Source organism: Octodon degus, unplaced genomic scaffold (genome assembly GCF_000260255.1).
Source record: "Octodon degus isolate 3935 unplaced genomic scaffold, OctDeg1.0 scaffold00225, whole genome shotgun sequence".
Classification (NCBI taxonomy): Eukaryota; Metazoa; Chordata; class Mammalia; order Rodentia; family Octodontidae; genus Octodon; species Octodon degus.
Genome location: NW_004524801.1, coordinates 2,337,446 through 2,357,702, shown reverse-complemented (window position 1 = coordinate 2,357,702; position 20,257 = coordinate 2,337,446). Strand labels below are relative to the sequence as shown.

Here is a 20,257-nt window from a genome sequence, read left to right as displayed (position 1 = left end):
CATTGGGTCTTCTGTTTAACTGGCAATGTCAGAAATTATTGACCTGAGTCCCCCACAGCTCAACATAACAGCATGGCTTTACTTCCTATATTTTGTCTTCATACTTTTCTACTGGAAGCTGCACTTTTCTAACCTCCACTTAAGGTGATACACAGCTGCAGGTGCTCTTCAAAGCTCTAGTGAGGTCACATTCTTAGTCCCAGTAAAAGAAAGTGATGGATGCAAAAGCCTTAATAAATGAGAAAATGCTCCGTGAGACAGGTATTTCAGATCATGGCGGCTCAGCTCTGCAGTTTCCTGGGAGGGACACACAGAAGAAAAGTGCACAATATGTAGAAATCCATTTCCCAGGATGGTGGAAAAGTCCCTTAGAGTAAGAGAGAGCAAGCTGTAGTGCACAAGACTGCCAGCTGTGTCCATGTTACATTTGCTGATCTCTTCTTGGGCAGAGCCAGTTGGATAGCCAAGCATTGAGTCAGGAAGAAAGGCCTCACTCTTCATGGGGGTATGACCAAGAAACTGAATCATTTAAAAAAAATGTTTGGTATAATGCACTCTACTACTGTGGGCTGAGTGTGTTCCCACGCTGTAATTCATACATTGTAACCCTAATCCCCAAAGTGATGGAATTTGGAGATAGGGCCTCTGGGTAGTAATTAGATTTAGATGAGGTCATGAGAGTGGGGCCCCATGATGGGACTAGTGTCATACTTGTACTCTGTGTGCTGAGCAAGGGTACAGCAAAAAGGTGACCCTCTTCGTACTCTGAAGAGGCTTCTGTTTTTCTTTTTTTTTTTGTACTGGGAATCGAACTCAGGTCCTTGTGCTTGCCAGGCAGGTTCTGTGCTGCTGAGTTACATCCCCGGCCCGTGAAGAGTGTGCTTACTAGCACGCAACCATGCCAACACCCTATTTTTGGACTTCCATCCCCAGCACTATAAAAGAAATCAGTGTCTGTTGTTTGAGCTGCCCGGTCTTTGGCATTTTGTTGCAGTGGCCTCTGTTGATCAGCTTTTCATCACTGCAGTTGCACTTGATCTCCGCCAAAAGGCCGAGAAGTGATCAGCACTACAACAAGATGCCTGATAAAAATGGGTTGATTGACGGATGTTAGCTTGCCGTGATGGGTTGGCCCCTTTGCTTTGGACTGTGGTGATGCAGCTTGTCGTGGTAGGAGTGCATCATGTGGCAGAGTAGAACTGCTCAGATCACAAGCCAGGGAATCCAGTGAAAAAGAAGAGCGGGCTGGAGCTCCACATCCCCTTTAAGGTCATGCTCCCAACGAGCTAGAGATCTCTTCCTGGGATCTGCTTCCTAAAGGTTCTACCACCTCCCCAAAAAGCCCCTGCTGGCAACCAAGACCCCAGCATGTGAACCTTCAGGGGATGCTTAGCAAATTGCAGCACAACCTGAGCAAGAAGTCTACTCACCTATGAGCTTGTCTGTGAACAAATACAGTGAGTAGGGTGGAGCCGAAGAGGCACAAACAGGTAGGTTAAGAAAGCAGGAGGGAAATTTAATCTGCTCCCCATGGGGTGGGTGAACCCTGCCAGATAGAGCAGAGGTGGGCAGGTTTCCAGGCAGCGGGCACAGTGTGTGCAGAGGCCAGGGAGTGTGGGACATCTGATTATCACTGTTCTTAATCTTGACAAAAACATGAAACCTCATAGCCTTCTTAAAGAAATTATTTTCCACTGCTTTAGGGTATTGTGTCTAAGATACGGGTTATGTTTCTATTTGGTGCCTGTGGCGTTGCTGGCAGAATTGGAAATGGAAAGCCCAAAGAGAATTTAATTTTAAAAGCTGCTTAAGATGAGAGTGAAAATGGAACCAATTTTCTCCCTGGGTTAGATACAGTTGTTATAAAATGTCTTCTCTCTTTATTGCTCCAAAACAACCCCAGAATAAAAAGTTTGCTTCCAAAATCAGAAGCAAACTCCCTTCTCTAGAGGGGGTGGCTTAATGGGGACTTACTGTGAGACTTCTGAGTCTGACTGAAGAAGAAAATCACCCTGTTAGGCCTGGAGAATGTACAATTGCTTCTCTACAACATTTAAGGTCCCAGGACTGCTCCTCCTGTGAGCAGGAATTAATGCACATGGAAATATCGGCTCTTTTGTAGAGACTTTCCATTATTTTTAGGACCACAAAGAAATTGTGAAAACCATTCACTTCTTAGGGCAGGCCAGATAGCTCAGCGGGCCAAAGTGCCTGCTTAGGCAGGCTCAGAGACTGGGGTTCAAATCCCGAATGCTGTACTGGCCTCACCCCTGGGGCATGCTGAGACGGTGGCTGAGATGTTGACTGAGACTGGGCATGGTGGCATGTGCCTGTTATCCCAGAGCTTGGGAGACTGAAAACAGGAGGATCACTACGAGTCCAGTGTGTAATGAGACCCTGTAAACCCTGTACTAAATATATTTTTAAAAAAAATTCACTTCTCTCTTTGGCCTCAGATGTGTGAAATATATGTATATCCACTTCTAGTGAATGACATTTTAGATACAAAACCCAACATTCATCCTTGTGCATCCAACTTTTGTCATTGCCACTTTGCTTTTCCACAGCGTGGTGTATGTGGCAATCAAAAAAGAAAATCAAAACGAAGGAACCCAAAATTTTACTGCAGATGTACTTCTTAATTGAAAAGCATCAAAGTTAACTTTCTTTTCAGAATATGACAGTGCTTTTTGAAGAATTTCAGTGAGGACCTAAGGGTAAGGAAAACGGGCATGAAAAGTGCTTTTTCCAAAGCATGGAGAATGTAATATTTTTCTCATCAGATTTGTTCTTTGCTCTCATGGGGCTTCCAGGATAGGTGAAGCATTTGTGTAAAGGTTGGGGGTCTAGGGAGAGTCACGCACAGCACATCCGGGCCACTTCTCCAGGTCTCTGCAACTGTATTCACTTAATGAGGAAAATATCTCCATCAGTCTGCGGCACCTTTGGGTAGGCTAGTTGGCCAGGAGACGCCATCTTGTTTCTAGTTCTCTCATCTCCATGTAGAAATAGGTGTTCAGGAGAGGAAGCAGGAGAAGTAGGAGAAGTTGCTCCATGCCTCAGACTGAGTCTCTTGTAAAAGGATTGCCAGACACCATGAGCTACTGTCAGGGATCAGGCACACAGAAGACACAGAAGAGCTTTTCATTCACAGCTCTTCAATATGAAGACTGGCCTGGCAGTGGAAGGAGAAGACAAATGCTCCTTTTGCTCAGCGCTTTGACTTAGAAGTTTCTGTTAGCTTCTGATATTTTTAGATTATAAAATCCAATACTTTTTTTCTTTTGGGTCCAGCATGTGCGCTGCAAATAGAAGAGGGGAAGAGGAAAAGAAAAGGGACAAATGTCTTAAAGGCCACAAGAACTTTTTTTTTTTTTTTTTGTCATGTACACACCATTCAGTGGAACAAGTCTGAAGATGGAGATTTTCTAAAAGAATTGGTCTGTTCCTATTCGACTTTCAAGACTTTAAGTTGAAGGCTGTAAAGATAGCTTGGTGGTCTAAGCCCCTGCCTGGAAAGTGCAAGGACCTGGGTTTGATCCCCAGTACTGCATGCCGGGTCAGCCCCAGAACCCAGGAAGCACTGTGCCAGCCATCGAAACCAGGTGTGGTGGTGCATGCCTATAATCCTAGCGCTAGGGAGACTGAGACAAAGAGGATCACTACAAGTCCAAGCTGTGAAGCGAGACCCTGTACCAAACAAATGAGTTAATTAATTAATTAAAAAATGACTTTTAAGTTGCAAGCTGTATTATTGAAAGTTGACACTGAAGGATGGAAGGATATTGCTTTCAGGTGTAGAGTTATTTTTATTTTTCTAAGCCAGTTTCTTAAAGAATCATGCAGAAGCAAGGTGTGACGTCAAGGTTGTCTCAGCTGCACTTAAGCACAAACTAGGGATTTCTGAGGCTGCCACCTGTGTGCTCCATGAGGATGGTGGATCTGACCTTCCACTTGCCATTGGAATGCTGTCCCTTGCTTTGTCTGTTGAAACTTAGTAGTTTCTGGTGACTTCTAAGGAGCAGTGTCTCTGTGTCTTTCCTCCAGAGAATATTTTTGTGCATCAAAGTAAAGGTCAGGATCACCATTTGGCTTTTGACTTGGTTCCAAGATTCCACACTTACACTTCTTGAGTCCCTTCTTTCAACTGCCTGGCTTCTTTCTTTTGACACCAGCATGTTCCACAGTGGGCGAGGTCCTTTAAGTTTGCCTCCACTCAGCAAGAACTCACCCTGATTACTTGCTACTTGAAAAAAAAATGGTAATAGTAATTGCCTGTTGCTCTCCTCCTTCCCCGTCTGTAATCATGCTCTTTCTTTAAAACCATCTTTAATTCTTAGGGGTCTCATGTCTGCCACAGGAAAAGCGAGAAGCTTTGGGTCAGTATTTCAAAAGACTTATCAGGAAATTCTGGACATGTGTTGAAAATCCTCCTAATTCTGTGGGATTACAGAGGTTTATAGACTGCATTCCACATTTTCCCCTTGGTGTGCTTGCATACTTGTGAAATGTCAAAGGGACTAGATCTGTCTTTGTCCAGATATTAAACATATATGAAAACTCTACAGGAGAGGCATTAAGATGCCTGGTCTGGTTTCCCTTTTAAATTCCCTTACACTTATCTGGCTAGCAGTGTAGCTTTTCATTATTGTTTTGCAATAGAGCACAAGTGTAATTGTGACTTATTCCTGTTATGTTTTTAAGTGAAACATTACATCATGATACTTAATTTATGACAGCACAGCTTTCAGCTCTTCCTCTGGCTTCATTCACCTGACTGTCATGACCTGAGAGACAGGTAGCTTTATTATCCTTATGTTACAGATAAAAGGCCCTGGGGTGAGAGGTAGGTCCTATCTAAGGATTTATGTCTGTTTTTGATGAAAGTCCAATTATAGGTTTCCTCCAAGAAATCTGTAATTCTGGAGTCAATTTGATAAAGCAACTAAGAGTTTCTATGGGAAACATCTGCTAGATCATGGTTGGACAGCAGAGTTCACTGGTGCCATCTTTAAGGCAAGCATCTGTCACCTTTATCAGTGATCCAGATAGACAGTGACCAAAGACCTATGGAGCATGCAGTGACTTGAGTTTTTGGTCATATTTTGAAGTGGATAAATGATAAGACAGCAAACAGTTTGATGTCTCCAGGTCTCCTTAAAAAAGAAACAGTCTTTAAAAAGTTGATCCTCTTGTTCCATCTATTCACTAAATCCCTGGAGATGGGGGTTCCTTACCATTATTGTGATATCCTACTTCCAGGTACTTTGTGCACTGTTTGATGTTCCCCTCCAGTGACATGAAGCCATGTGTCCCCAAAGATAAAAGGGAATATAAAAAACACTATAGAGCGGTATCCTTCAAATTGAGTGTTACATGCTCTCCTATTAAAGGAAGAACATTGTTGATAACCTCACATGTTGGCTTACGTTATTTTTATTTAAATGTTACTTTATAAGTGCATGAACCCAGAATTAAACTGTTTAAAAACTGAAAACCCAAACCAACTTGAAAATTAAGTCTGAATGAGACTAAGAGAGCCCCCGAGTCTTCCAGTGAAGCAACATTAACACGATGCAGTGGCTGATGTTTACTGCGACCTGAGTCGTTGTGCACAGTCGGGTACAGCTCTCCCGTCAGCCACTGGTCCCTCCACCATGTTTCTCTGGACACACAACAAGAATTACCACTCCAAAAGGCTCTGCACGTGCCTTGCCTACTCTTGCATCCTTTTCCTTTGTTGCTCTTGCTTTCTCTTTTTCCTTTCTCCTTTCCATTCCTTTCTCATTTCTCCTTTTTGCCCTTCTTCCCTTCTTCCCTGCCTTTCCTCCCTCTCCTCTCCCTTCCTTCTCTCCTTTCTCAGTCCTGGGGATTGAAGCCAGGGCCTTCACACCAAGCTGTATCCCAGCCCTTGCTTCTTTTTTAAAAAAAATTTGGGTCAGTCTCTTGCTAAGTGGCTGAGTTGCCCAGGCTCTTCTTGAACTTGGGATGCTCCTGCCTCAGCTTCCCAGCATGCTGGGACTACGTGCATGCGCCTGTGTGCCCAACATGTCTCTGTGTCTTGGTTTATCATATAGTTTATCTCCTCATTCTCATTTCCTTTATCTCCCTCAATTGAACTCCTGCTGTGGTCAGAAGCAGAGCAGCTTAGCATTTTCTTATCCCTTCTGCACACTTCACCACTTGAAAGGATTGTGCGTACTCATGTGTGTTTTTGTCAGTGGTGTGTTTTTCTGCAAGCCTAAATCCAAGATGGTGACATCCTTCTCTGTTCACCAATACCCAGCAGTAATAACTCGGTGTGGGCCGGAGAAGCACCCTGCAGGAATGTGTGGAATGAACATTTGTGTATCTGTCCCCCTAATGCCATCATGAATTCAGTGCAGGAACCCGTCTTAGCATCTGTTTGAAATTTGAGAATGATTTTTTAGCCGGAGCCTGTGGGCTCCAGTACCTGTCATTATCTGGAGCATAGTAATTGAGAGGCGCCTTGGTGGGATTAGGCCTCCAGGTTCTTAATTTCAATCACTCTTATTGGATTTGTTTTGACTGGAAATCCCACTGCCCATTTGAAAAATATTTTTCCGTGGGTGCTTTTGAGCAATGGAGACTCCTTGCTTGGCAGGCTTTTCATCCCTGTCAGGAAATCTCATCAAAATGATACTAGGTTTGCACATCTGGAAAATAAAATCCTCCAAGAAGATGTTGCTATTCTCTAGATTGCTAGATTGACTTTGGATCTAAGCATCCAAACCCACTCAGAAGGTATTCAACCACAGCTGAGCTATTGGGCAGAGGCCAGGTGGCAGTCACATACACAACAAATAATAAGCAGTAAGGGTGGAAAGGAATTTCTCTAGTGACAAGCCAAAGCAAAATTCAACAAGATAGCAAAATACTGGGTTTTGCTGGGAGGCCTCATTTTCAAAGGCCCGAGTGGTAACTGGGTGGGTCATCTACCTGGTACTGGTTTTCCCAGGTGGGTCTCTGCCATGTGTCTTTGAGTCTGGCCTCTTCCTCACTCTGTCTTGTAAGTTATACTTGGAAGAAGTTATATGTGGTGGCAAGACTACTTTTACCTGAGGTTCCTAATATCTATCACCCAGGCATTTTTTAAAACATAATTTTGTATGAAATTCCTTGCTTTTGACTTCTTCCCATGGCATGTTGGGTATCCTTTATCTGAAACACTTAAGATCAGAGTTGTTTCAGATTCTGGATTGTTTTTTTTCAGATTTTGGAACCTTTGCAGATACCTAATGAGACATCTTAGGGATGGGACCCAAGTCTAATCACAAATCTCATCCATGTTTTGTAGATAGCTCACATAGATGGCATGGAGGTAATGTCATACAGTACCTTTTATGGGACTGGGCTTTGACTACGACCTGTCTCATAAGACCAGGTAGCACTCAGAAGATTTCAGAATTTGGAGTATTTTGGATTTTTGTCACAGGGATGCTCAACCTGTATGTGATTGTTAAAGCTGAGAGGAAGGCGGCTCTGGAAGCTCTACTCTTACTCACCTTAGGAAGCTGGGCTGGGGCTGCGCACTCAGTGCTCCATGTGAGCCTTTCAGTGTTGATGCTACAGAGTGTTGCTGAGGGTCTAGAGGGATGACAAGGAAGGAGACTGCTGGGGTTGCGCGACAGCAGTGACACAGAAGCTCCTGCTAACCCGTGCCTCTTGCTTCCCACCCTGGGCCTTATATGGCTCTCGTTTCTCTTCGCAGAGGTGTGAACATGTATGCCATGCTGACGGGGACCCTGCCTTTCACAGTGGAGCCTTTCAGCCTGAGGGCCTTGTACCAGAAGATGGTGGACAAAGACATGAACCCCCTCCCCACCCAGCTGTCCACAGGTAATGTGCCTGCGGCTCTGGGCCTTTGTCCAGGCTGGTGTGGGTCCATTTGTACAGCAGTATTCTGTCTGGCAGCAATGCTGTTATGGCAATACCGTGATTGTACATTTCCTCCCACGAGCAAGACTAGGTCCAAGAGGTGGTTGGTTCCTGTCCCTAGCTAGTCTCTCCCTCCCCTCCCCTCCCCTCCCCAAGTCCAAGGCCCTACTTCCTCCTTTCTCTTTCTGCACAAAACACATGCATAAAAAGGATCTTTTGTTCTCCACTTGAAAAATAATTGCAGGCTCGATTGTTTTAAAACTCGCCATATTATAGTCTTGGCTTGGAAAAGGTTTATAATCACGTTTCTATTATGTTTTATTTATTCAACTCACTGTAAAGAAATATCAATTTCCTTCAGGTTGGGTCTATAATTTGTGGGGTTATGTGAGTTTTTGAGCCTGTTCAAAAACTTTTCGGTGTGTGTAGGTTCAGTTACTCATCTGACTGAATTATCAGGTGTGTTTGAAAAGTACTCTCAGACTTTTTAGCAGACTTGCGTTTCAGGAAACAGTTTGAATTGAGGTTTGGTTTCAGATCCAGTAAGTTAATGCAATTAGTTCTTTTTGTTTGCTTCAAAACTCACATCAAATATGTGGGCTAGACTTGGTTTGGATGGCCATGTGATTGTCTTCCTGAAATACACTCAGTTTCACTGAAATGAGGAATTTGACCAAAAAATTAAAAAAAAAAAAAGAAAAAAAAAAAATTCGGTCCAGCCGAGATCCCAGCCCTTGGGAGGTTGAGGCAGGAATTTCAGGCCAGCCTACACTGCACAGAAAGATGCTTCCTCAAAAACAAAACAAAACAGAAGCAATTATTTAACTTCATAGCTTATGAAATGTAGTTAAAATACAGCACTTTATTTTACTGTTAAGTATTTTTCTTTTGTGTTCATAAAGTGTCCTCCAGCTGACTGAACTTGTGCTTGCCAGTGGAAGGCAAGCTGAAATGAGTTCCAGTACGTGATTATGTAATTCTGGCCACACTTTCACCTTTGTGAGGGTAGGTGGAATCCCTGGAGGATGAAAGCAAAGGAGGTTTTATGTCCTTGGGAGGATAAGTTAAAGTTCTGTCATCTAAAAGAAATATTTCTGCACTGAGAGCCATAACTTTTACAGTGGAGAAATGTGCAAAATGGTGAAGGAATTGTTATATTTAAGCTTTAGCACTTCCAGAAATGTAGAAAGTGTGCCAAAACACTATGAAGACTGTTCATGCATTCACTCATTCATTCATTCATTCATTCATTCATTCATTCATTCATATTTCATAGTCTTTTACCTATCCCATGCATATGAAGTGTGTGCCAACTATGTACTGGCTGTATTCCAGTTGGCAGGAAGATGGGGAACAACCTTTACTCTCGCTGAGCTTATATAGTGTTATCAGTGAGAAAGGGTATAGAAATGTGTGGTATGTGACATTGTACATGCTCTAACTGAAAAACTCAGTATATTGGGGTAGAGAGTGGAGGAGGTGGTTGATTTTTAAAAAATAAGATTCACACACAGTTGTCATAATAACAGGAGGCCAATCTCTTCCACCGGCAGGACAGGGTGTAATGGTGGTATATGGTCATCACTGTTGGTTGCCTCTTGACCTTATTCCGGTTTCACAAGTGTTGACACTTTCATGCGTACATTGCTATATGTTTAGTTCTGTGTGATTTCATTCCACTCGGCAGCGTATGGCACAGCCACTGCAGTTCAGATGTGGCATAGCTGATTGCAAGCGTCCTGTGCTACCTTTGTGGCCACAGCCATAGCCTGTCTTTCTACTCTGCCTAATCCCTGCCTACCACTATCCTGTTCTCTGTCACTATAATTTTGTCATTTTAAAAATGCTGCATATAAAAACAAAAAACAAAAAACTGAACCTCTAGGGGTTGGGGAGATGGCTCAGTGGAATAAATGCTTCCCTGGCAAGAGTAAGGGCCTGAGTTCAATTCCCAGTTCTGGAAAAAAAAAAAAAAAAAATGCTGCTGCATATGTATTTGAGATTCAAGTTGCTGGTGCTGCATGCCTCCAAACTGTTTCCTCTTATTGCTGAGCAGTGTTCCCTGGAGTGGACATACCACAGTATGTTTAACCATTCACCCAGTGAATGACCATTGGGCTCTTTCCAGTTTAGGGCCATTATGAGGAAAGATGCTATGAATATTCATGTATTGTATAAACATGGTTTTGTTTCTCTGGGACAGATGCCTAAGAGTAAAGTTATCGGGTCAGATAGTAAGCACATAAAGGTATTTAGCTTTGTGTGGAACTGCCACACCCCTGTTCAGAGAAGTTGTACCATTTTGTATTCCCGCAGGGAAAACCTATTTAGATGAGCGTTAGTGATAAGTACTGCCTTCTCTGAGTGTCTCTAAAGTTCCTTTGATAGTCAGAGCCACTTTGTCTTAAATGACCCAGCACATAGAACCGCAGAAGGATGTTTATGCCTCATCCTTGGGAAGGGCCAACAGTACTCACTCCAAATCCTGCTGGGACTTGGAAGAGGGGAAGAATGTTTGATCTGCCACCTTCTCATTGCATTAGACACTAGAGGCCAGGTTAAGTTACCATAATAACCAGCCTCCAATTCTCAGTGGTTTGAGACTACAAAGACTTATTCTCACTCATGTATCTATGAAGTTGGATGGAGGAGTAAAGAACTTTGCTTGTCTTAAAAGCTCCAGGCTGATGGAAGAGCTTTTGTTTTCAACATTGCTGATCTATGCAAAGGGAATGAGCAAAGGAAAAATGATAGTATTTTACCAGCATGAAGTCTCCTTCCACTCATACTTCAAGCTTCCAAAACATAGAACGTGGCCTCACTGAAGTACTAGAAGAAGGCAGTGCAACCCTGGCATGAATACAAGACATAATGTAAGCAGCATCAGTGTGAACCACACACAGGTTAGGAGAGGAGCAAGAATTCATCCTTGCTGGACCACAGGCCTGACCTGAATTGCTGGGCAAGGCCTTGGAGGTGTTAACACAGAAAATTATTCTCATCACTTCAGAACTGTAGCATGGCTTTACTCCTAGACATCTCGTTCAGCCTTAACCCATCAAGATCTAAGAGTTTTTAAGAAAATTAAATTTATCATTAAAAGTAAAAAAAATACGCCTTAAAATGTTAAAAGTTCATTTTTCTGCAAATGTCATTGTAGAAAAGGAATATTGAAAATGTTCCATGCAATCTGAGCATGGTAGGAGTAGGGTCCAACTTTACATGCTTCTGCTTTGAGCAGAGAGCTTGGACTGTGGCTGTACGCTGTGTGCTTGTTCTGACTTTTCAATCACCACATGCTTTTCTGGATCTGATCTTCCAACTAAGGAGTCTGGGCCCTCCCCATCGTTTTCCTAATAGGATACATAAACATCTCTCTCTAACTAGGCTTTATTCCTATGTGCCAAGCGTCAAGTGTAGTGTTCGCACATGATTGATGCTCAGGGAATCTGGGCTGCTCACTCTGGTGTTAAAGTGTGTGTGGCCTGGGATGGTGACTGATGGAGTCGGCACTTGAGATGGAGAATTGGGCCTGTGTGGTTCCAGGGCTGTGTGCTGGCTGCGCACATAGCCCAGAGTCTTTCATCTTGTTTATGCACGGAGCAACTTCAGCTTTGGGCTTCAGGTGCTGCCCTACTGACTGCCCCCTCTATTGGTGTCCTCCTGTACTTTACTAAGTTTATTTTCTCCTCCTTCTAACAAGTGTGGCCTACCTTTATATTCTGTTTTGACATCATCCACTTCGATCCATAAATGCTGCTTCAATAATACATTTCTTGAATGACTATGTGTACTTTTTTTTTATGCTGACCTTGTTTTCACATAACCCTGCAAGAGAAATAATCATTATATCCAATTTACCACTAAGGAAACCGAGATTCAAAAGGATTAAGTCTGACTGAGTGAAAACATTTTTTTTTTAAGCATACTATAGTACTTCTCTCCCTTCCTTATTTTATTGAGCCTGATGTGCCCCCTCCCAATTCAAGGACATTATCTGAGGTAATGTTGATCCAAATAGAAAATGTGTCAGTTTTATTGGGTCTATGAACACACATTTTTATCAATTTGATGAATAGGCCGCTGGTACTTGTAATGATCCCATCTATTATGTTCTAGTACTGTCTTGACATTCAGTTTAAAAATGTTCACCAAATTTGAGTTGCAAGACTACAGCATCGTTTCCCTTGTGAATTCATGAAACATACTTTCAAAAAAGCACCCTGGTTTCTGCTACATAGTTGAAACCGTAAGCTTTGGGAGCTTTTCCAATTCTTCTCTTCAGGTTGTTTTATCTTTCTGCTTTTTGGCACTTACATATCACGGAGCAGTGAATGCCTCTCAAGGCTTAGGCATTCTACAGACAGTTTACTCTTTCATCACCAAACCTTGGCAGCAGCATTTATAACACATTCCAGTCACTTCAGATTAAAAGCGTTGTGTGCCACAGATATGCTGACATGAAGATGAAGGAGAGCTGTTCGCACTGTTGACTGTTGAGCCATCGCTAGCTAAGGTTTCCAGGAAGGCCTAGCATTGGATGATCACAGAACTCTCATCCTGAGAGCTGAAGAAGAAGCAGTCCCCGGTGATGTGGGATCCACTTACATGCAACAGGAGAAGACTGGTTGTCACCTTTAGCCTTGACATAACATCCGGGGGCTCACCTGGGCTGGTCCAGACTTGGGAAAGCTGCTGGCTGAGGACTGAAAGGACAGGACCTTTTCCACCGTGGGAGTGTGTAGCTCATATTATATTGAACAGGATGACAGAACACTGCATACGACTCAGCTGATGCTCCTGGCCACAGTGGACACCCAGGAATTAAAGGGTTGGAGGGTGGCAGGTTGTTGTGCTGGTAGAGAATATTTGAATCTTTTTTGCCACAGAGACAGAGATTTTTCAAAACCCTAACAAAAACTTGAAAGAACTGCGAAGATGTCCTCAAAGTCCTTTCAGGATAGTAATGCAATACTTATGACGTTCAAAGAAATAAAATTCGTCAGCAGAGATTTGAACTAAAATTACTTGTGCTCATCAGCAGTTTGTGAAGATGTAGAGCACTTGGTTGTGAAAATAGAACAAACATACACATCCGGTTTATCCTTGACTCTCTGGCTAGTCATACTCTGAAAAAGCTGCGCGGTAGCCTGGGAGTGTCAGTCAGGCCCCTGGGAATGGTCATTCGGAGAGCATCCTGACTGTGCAGCCTGCTGGCTCAGTTCATTTAGCCCAGGTCTTTTCCCTTGGACCAGAAGGTGCATCTTCTTACAGTCCAGGTGCACCTCACAGTGTAGAGGGGTCGAGGAGAGAAAGGGCTCAAGGCAGGAGTTTTGGCCTTTTTGGAGCTCTGTTTGCTTTCCAGACCATCAAACAATAGTTGAGGGAGGTTTGATTTGGAGACCCGGCTATAAAACTTCAAAGTATTTGTTTTTTTTTGGTGGTGCTGGGGATTGAACCAGGTCCTCAAGCAAGTAAAATGTATAGTGTTCAGTGTGATTTGTGTAGTGTTGATAGATACTTTTACATTTACCCACCACATTTGGGAAGGCTGATGACCTTCTTGTGACTGCATTGGTTGCACAGAACCTGCTGGATGAGTCCTGGGGACCTAGCAAGAGCTGCTTCTCCCAAGTTGGTTCCAGCCTCTCAGCTGGCCCCTCTTTTTAATGGCCTCATTTCCACCCTGCAGAAAATGCTCACAGAAGGCCCATCATTCTTTTAAGAACAATATTGAAATGACAACTTAAAGCCGATGTGACCATGAGAATTTGTATGACTTTCTTGCAAAGCAGGAGTCTCTTAGGAAACTGAAAAAATAGCTTTGGAGAAAAAGATAGAAAAGGTGGACAACCAAGCAAATTAAGATGATTTTGCTGGGGCTTATTAGTGGGTATGTGAGAAATTGGATGTCATGTTTAAAGCTATACAGAAAAAAATTTTTTTTAAATATTGCAAGTCAGTATAGTAGTGTTCCATAAAAGAAGAATTATAGGATGAGAAAATAAAATGATCCAGACCTCAAGCAAGACTCTCTTTATTTCGAAGGGATCCCTGGCATTCACTTTTCATATCTGGACTCGCTGCCTATTCTCTTGTTGAACAGTTTTGTAATCTGTTACCTTCATGGGTATATTTTTACATGTCATGCAATGTCGCCCTTGTTACAATCCTAAAGGATGCAAATGTTTCTCACAGAGAAACTGGCTCCTAGCTTCCTGTGTCTAGTGCTTGGGTAAATAGCAGGTATTCTGGAACTATTTAATGAGGGGGACCCACTTCCAACAGGCGCAACCTCTTACTAGCATATTCTGCTCTGAACCATTCGGTGGGTTAATCCACTGAAGTGCATAGCACCCCCTGGTCTAATTGCCTTCCAAAGTCCAAGCCTTGGAACACACAAACCTTTGGTGGTACATTTTAGGTCTGAACTATATCATTTCTAAACTCCAGGAGTGGTCTGGCTTTTATGGTTGGGCATATCCTTCCCTTATTTCATGCTTAGCATAACTGATATGACTACATGAAGTCTTTAGGCTGAAAAATGATGACTTCATTGGCCTACCAAGCATCCCTTTCATTATGAGAGCAAGTCTAATAGGAGGGAGGAGCCCATTAGGTATATGTGGGCTTACAGTGTGGCACTTGGCAGAACTTTGGACACAAACCTAAGATTTTAAGACCAAAGCCACTGCACAGAATCTATTAAATGTTTTAACTCAGTGTGGCTCTCTGGTGTCATGGGCCCAACATTCCTGGCTAGGAGGTTGCGGGCCCCATCCAGGCTGGAGGCTGCATATTAACTAGGTTACAGGGGATGGAGAAGAAGTGGGCAGCCATGGAGAATGGCTTTAAAAAAAATGAACCAGGAAGCACCTCCTTGACCTTCTGAGACATGGGTGTCTCATGGTAAGGGCCACATTTGAGAGGCTGATTCAGATGTCTTGATCCTCTGACTTCTTCCTGAGTGCTTGACCACCAATCTGGAGAGCAGGCATTTTCTGTTTGCTTTCTTTCAACTTTCAAGTGTGTAAATATACATCTCTTTGGCTCATTTCTAAGCAGTGAGAAGAGACCATAGGTTATATTGGGAAGTGTCCACCTTGGGGAGACCAAACTGGCTCCTACTTTGTCATGTAGCAGCTGCATCACATGGACAGATACTGCATACTCTTGGGACATGTAGCACCTACTTTTTATAGGGACAGGAGATGGAATTTGAAACCCCACCTTAAGGGAGGTGGGGCCGCACTCACTTTCTATGAATCACTGAACACAACTCTGCTCCAAGACCCAGAGAGTGAATCACCCCAGCAGTAGTGGGAAGTAGGGGCGGGTGCGTTAGTAGGTCACCTGCTATGAAGGTCAGTGGTGTCTTTTGGAGCCTATAACACAGGTCCCTTCTTCACTTGATGTTTTCTAGGGGCCATCAATTTTCTGCGCTCCCTGCTGGAACCAGATCCTGTGAAGAGGCCTAATATTCAGCAAGCCCTGGCGAATCGTTGGCTCAATGAGAATTACACGGGCAAAGTGCCCTGTAATGTCACCTATCCCAACAGGTAATGTGGTGCACCCAGAAGGACTCCTTCCTGGCAAGACTGGGCCCAGCCACCACCCTGAGTAGTTCAGGCCCATTTCATTGTGGGAGAGGACGTGTACGCAGGGCTGTGCAGTGGCGGATACACAGGCCACGAGCCCCATCCCACACCTTGTTTTGAGGGCCACATCTTCAGTAAGGGACACCTCTTTCTAGTTCCCATGAAGAAACTAAGAAACTGTGGCCTCTGTGTGTGTGTGTGTGTGTGTGTGTGTGTATGTGTTGGTCCAGGTCCATGTGTATAAGAATGTGTGTAAGAACATGTGTGTGCTTGTGTATAAGTTGGGAGCTTGTAAAAGAAAGCAGAATGTCTTATCATAGTTTTTGCTTCAGTGATTTTTAAGACAAATTAAAAGTCCTAAACTTTAAATTTGCAAAACATGCCTCTTTCTAATCACCCTTGGGGTCCTCCTGTGTGGCTTCATTGTGACATTTCTTTCAGACCCATGTCTCCTGCTTTAAAGTGTCAGGAACAAGAAGAAAATGAGTTGGGAGTCCCTCAGGCTGGGTTTCCCTGGGACTTGCTGGGGTGGCTTTTCCTCGGCGACCAGGTAGTCGGACACAGGACGGGGCTACAGATGGGAAGGTATACAGTCCAGGACTTTGTTGGGCTGAGTGCAGACTGGAGTTGAAAATGAATCCAGGGAAACACTTCTGTGTGCTTTTCTGTTACTCACTTGGTATTTTGCTAACCAATCTAAGTAAGGGCATGAGGACCCCCACTGTGGCTTCCGTAGAGCAGACAGACGGGTTGGTGTTACCTGCGAGAGCGGGCTCTTGCTTTAGTGATAATGGAAGTTCACCCAGAAGTGTGAATTTGCAGAGGAAACAAAACAAAACAAAACAAAACAAAAAACAAACAACTAAATTAAAAGTAAGAGAAGATAAGGGGAAGTAAGGGAAAAAAGTAAGAAAATAAGATCAAGTCAGCCCCCTAACCAGCAAAGTCAAAGCAAATAAGGCAAATGGTGCATGCTGAGGAGCTGGAGGAGCGCGCTCCAGTGGGGGCTTTTGGTTGGCCCACTCAGCAAAGCAGGAGGCAGTTTTTAAGGATGGGCCAAGGTGAGCGATGGCCAGTGGGTTCTTATTTCAGTTCTGGTTTTGTAGCTTAGATTGAATCCTTGTGACTTGAGGGGCAATTTGATTCTCAATTAGTCCCAGGGAACTAATTCTCATGACCTCAAAGGCAGTCTAAGTCCCATGAGCCTCTGCTGATGCATGGGAACCATAGGCTTTGGGAAGCAGAGATTCTGGGCACAGCTGAATGTCCCTGTAAATGTCTCATTATACTCTTTTCAGTCTTAAAGGCCAATAAGATAGGCAGGGTGAGTTTGGGCTAATAAATCTTGAATAGCCAACTTCTAGACAGACACTCTTGAAACGACTAACATGCTTATACGCAGACCTGAGAAGGAGTTGACCCAGAGTTTTACAAATGAAAGTCAGACTTCGTTGTATTTGTAGTTATCTATTGCACATTAGCATGAAGAGTAAGCTTTTAAAAAGCAGGGGAGATGGCTCAGTAGAATAAACGCTTGCCTGGCATGCTCAAGGCCTGAGTTCAATCCCCACTCCCCAGTTCTGCCAAAAAAAAAAAAAAAAAAAAGAAGAAACTTGAAGAGTAAGCTTTTGGCAAAAGCCACTTTTAAGTTCTCAACTACCTCAACAGAAAACACAAATCATGGTTTTAATAAATAATAGATTAAAGGCCCAGTAGTTTTATCCTTTTTCAAAGTAGTGGTCTCTGTCACAACTGTGTCGCCCGGTGCCCCTGGTGTCTTCCCACCCAGTGAGACAAGGCCTGCCTATCTGTCCAACCTGTATGAGGCTTGCAGAAGCTCTGTCCAAGGGGCAGGTGGGAGACTGGAAGCCCCAGCAAGGGGGCTTCTCTGTGGTCCAACTTCCAGAATCCCTGGGAAGTTCAGGAAACACCCAGGAAACCATCAAAGCCCAGCACCCAATTCTCCAATGAAGATGGGCAGAGGGCTGTGTCTTGGGGCAAAAGTTCTACAATAACTTAAGGGGACACATGATGGACATTCTCAGAACCTGATCCACACTGCTGGACCAAATTTACACTCTCCTCAGGCATGGAGGAGGTGGTTTCGCTTGGTTGCCATCTAGAATTCTAGCATTTGGCTCATGGGCAGCAATTTAGATAAAATCTAGATTACTTCGGTTACCAAGGGAACCTGGAAATAGATTTGCTGTTTTCCAACACCTGCTCAGTTTGGGCCAGTATCTGAAACAGACACCAGAAATATTATCCCTAGTATGAGGCAGAAAGTGGAGCTGAGGGGCCATGCCTCATTACCCGTGGAGAGCTGCACACAGGTATGCTCTCTGTTAAAGGCCATTGGTGGCAACCAAATGAGTCATTAAGCTAATGTAATCACCATGTTAATGAGCATAATCAATCCACTCAACATGGCTCTTGGAGGAGGTAGTGCTAGAAACCCAGTGAGCCCCTCCTTATCACCTCGGCTTCACTGGCAAAGAATCATGATATGGTATCTCATCCTGTAGCCTGTCCAAGGTTGTAGATACTTTGGAGGGTTAATGCTTAAACTTCACCTTTCTATACTGGTTTTGCCACGTGAATGATCTTTGCATTTATTTGCAAAGCCTGTCACTCATTTTATGCTACATGTAGATAGGTATTCAGTGTTTAAGACAAGAAACCAGAATTCTAAACGGTTGGCAAATGTTGCTATTGTCAATAGTATTTTGAAAAACATTTACCTTTAAGGCAAAAATGTACTTTTGATAATTTGAGGGAGGATTTTTACAGCATATAAATAAAAAGAGAAAGAATGCTCAACTAAAAAAAGTATTTTCTTTACACAGCGTGGTTTATTTATTTATTTTAGTATTAGTTTTATTGAGAAAGAAATAGCATTGAGGCAGTTTCAAAACAAGAGAGTTACAATAATTAATACATTGTATATTGTTGTCTTTGTAGTAGTTATTCGTAGTACAAGATACCAGACATGATATCTTGTCTAAACACTATTAGTACAAGTCTTTCTTCTCATTGAACTAAGAGAAAGTGGCTGTATATCTATCCTATTTTATACATACAGATAAATATATATTTTTTTACTACAAAATGGTCCTTCATTTGTATCCCCTCTTTTGTTTACTTTTGTCAGAGATGGGTATTCCTTTGCCATTCAAATATTGTAGGTGCGTGAATTCAGCAAAATAATCCAATGCAGTCCAGTAGTCCATCATAGTAGTGGGTTATCTGCAGGACTGGCAATATCAGAAGTTGTTGACTTGAATCTTTTATAGCTAAGCATATTAATATGGCTTTACTTTTTATGCCTCTTTTTTATACTTTTTATTTTTAATTAGATTTTATTGGTACATTTGAGATATACATAACAGTCACATTCATCATAGAGAAGTTGTACCTGTACATGATACAACTTGGGTCTTTTCCCCATTCCCCTACCCTTCCTTCAACCCCTCCATGCACCCCATTTACAAAAGCTTTGTTCCATGTTTTCCTTCTTTTCTCTCTCTCTCTCTCTCTTTTTTTCCAGGAACTTCTTTTTTTTTTTTCCATAATTTTATTGAGAAACAAATAGCAGTGAGACAGTTTCAAATCAAATTGGTAGGACAGTTTCAATAATTAACACATTGCATACTCTCTTCCTAGTGGTTATTTGTTGTACAAGATGCAGACATGATATCCTGTTTACAAACACTATTACAATAAATCCCTCTATTCATTAAGACAATGTAACTATATATCTATCCTAACCATTTTGAATACACAGATACAAAATGGACATTCATCTGTATCCCCTTTTCTGTTTAGTTCCGATATTTAAATATTATAGGTGTGTGAACTCAGCAAAATATTCCAAAATAGTCCAGTAGTCCATAATAGTATTGGGTCTTCTGCTTGACTGGCAATGTTGGAAGTTGTTGACCCGAGTCCCCTACAGCTCAACATAACAACATGGCTTTACTTCTTATACTTCATTTTTATACTTTTCTGCTGGATGGTTAAGACCAAGATAAAGCAAGACCTATGTAACAAGAATTGTAACTTTTGGATCTGATAAGGTCAATCAAATCCCCTCAGGATTTATGCTGAGACCCTGTACTTCAGTTTGTAGATCCTTTGTCAGTGTCAGCCATGTGGATGAGTCATGGCTATTGCTTGGCCAGTTTGCTTCCTGTGAAAGCCTGAGAAAATGTTTTCTCTTCATGTGACTCTCCTTAGGCACACTCTACATCATTGACCACTTTCCTCTTTGACCCCATAATCTCCTTGATCAGAAAATTTGGGACACAACTTAGTTACATGATGTGACAGTACAAGTTCTCATATGTCCTGAGTCTTAATTGACCTTGGAAGGCTAGGGCCAAAATGTTGGTTTTCCCTGCAGCCCTCCTTTTTCTCTAATTTTTGGTCTGCAAACTTAGGTTGTTAACCCTCCAGAAGAGAAGCTTATTGTTATTACTATAGGAAACATGACAGTGGCAAGCCATACAGTTATATGTACAAGATGAATAAGGCAATGATCCTGAGAATCTTCAGAAGATTTTTGAACCTAGCAGTTAATTGGAAGGATTCTCACCCTGACTAACTATAGATACAGACACTTGTGAACTAAGCAACTGCACTGAAGATGGCAATTTGTAATAGTAGGTTCATGCTTGGAGTGCCTGTCATCCTGGTCTTCTGAATACCTGCAGCTTGTCATGACATGCCGTTTGCTGCCGTGCTGTCTCTCGGGTAGATGA

The 20,257-nt window shown here is 42.8% G+C and overlaps 1 protein-coding gene across 1 annotated transcript in view; it reads left to right on the top strand.

Annotated features, from left to right (window-relative positions):
* Nucleotides 1-20,257, top strand: part of Hunk (hormonally up-regulated Neu-associated kinase) — a 119,108-nt gene that overhangs the window by 74,221 nt on the left and 24,630 nt on the right. The window contains exons 5-6 of the mRNA XM_004645345.2: nucleotides 7,733-7,860; nucleotides 15,323-15,458. Coding sequence (XP_004645402.1) covers nucleotides 7,733-7,860; nucleotides 15,323-15,458 — 264 coding nt within the window. The remainder of the gene's footprint in view (nucleotides 1-7,732; nucleotides 7,861-15,322; nucleotides 15,459-20,257) is intronic.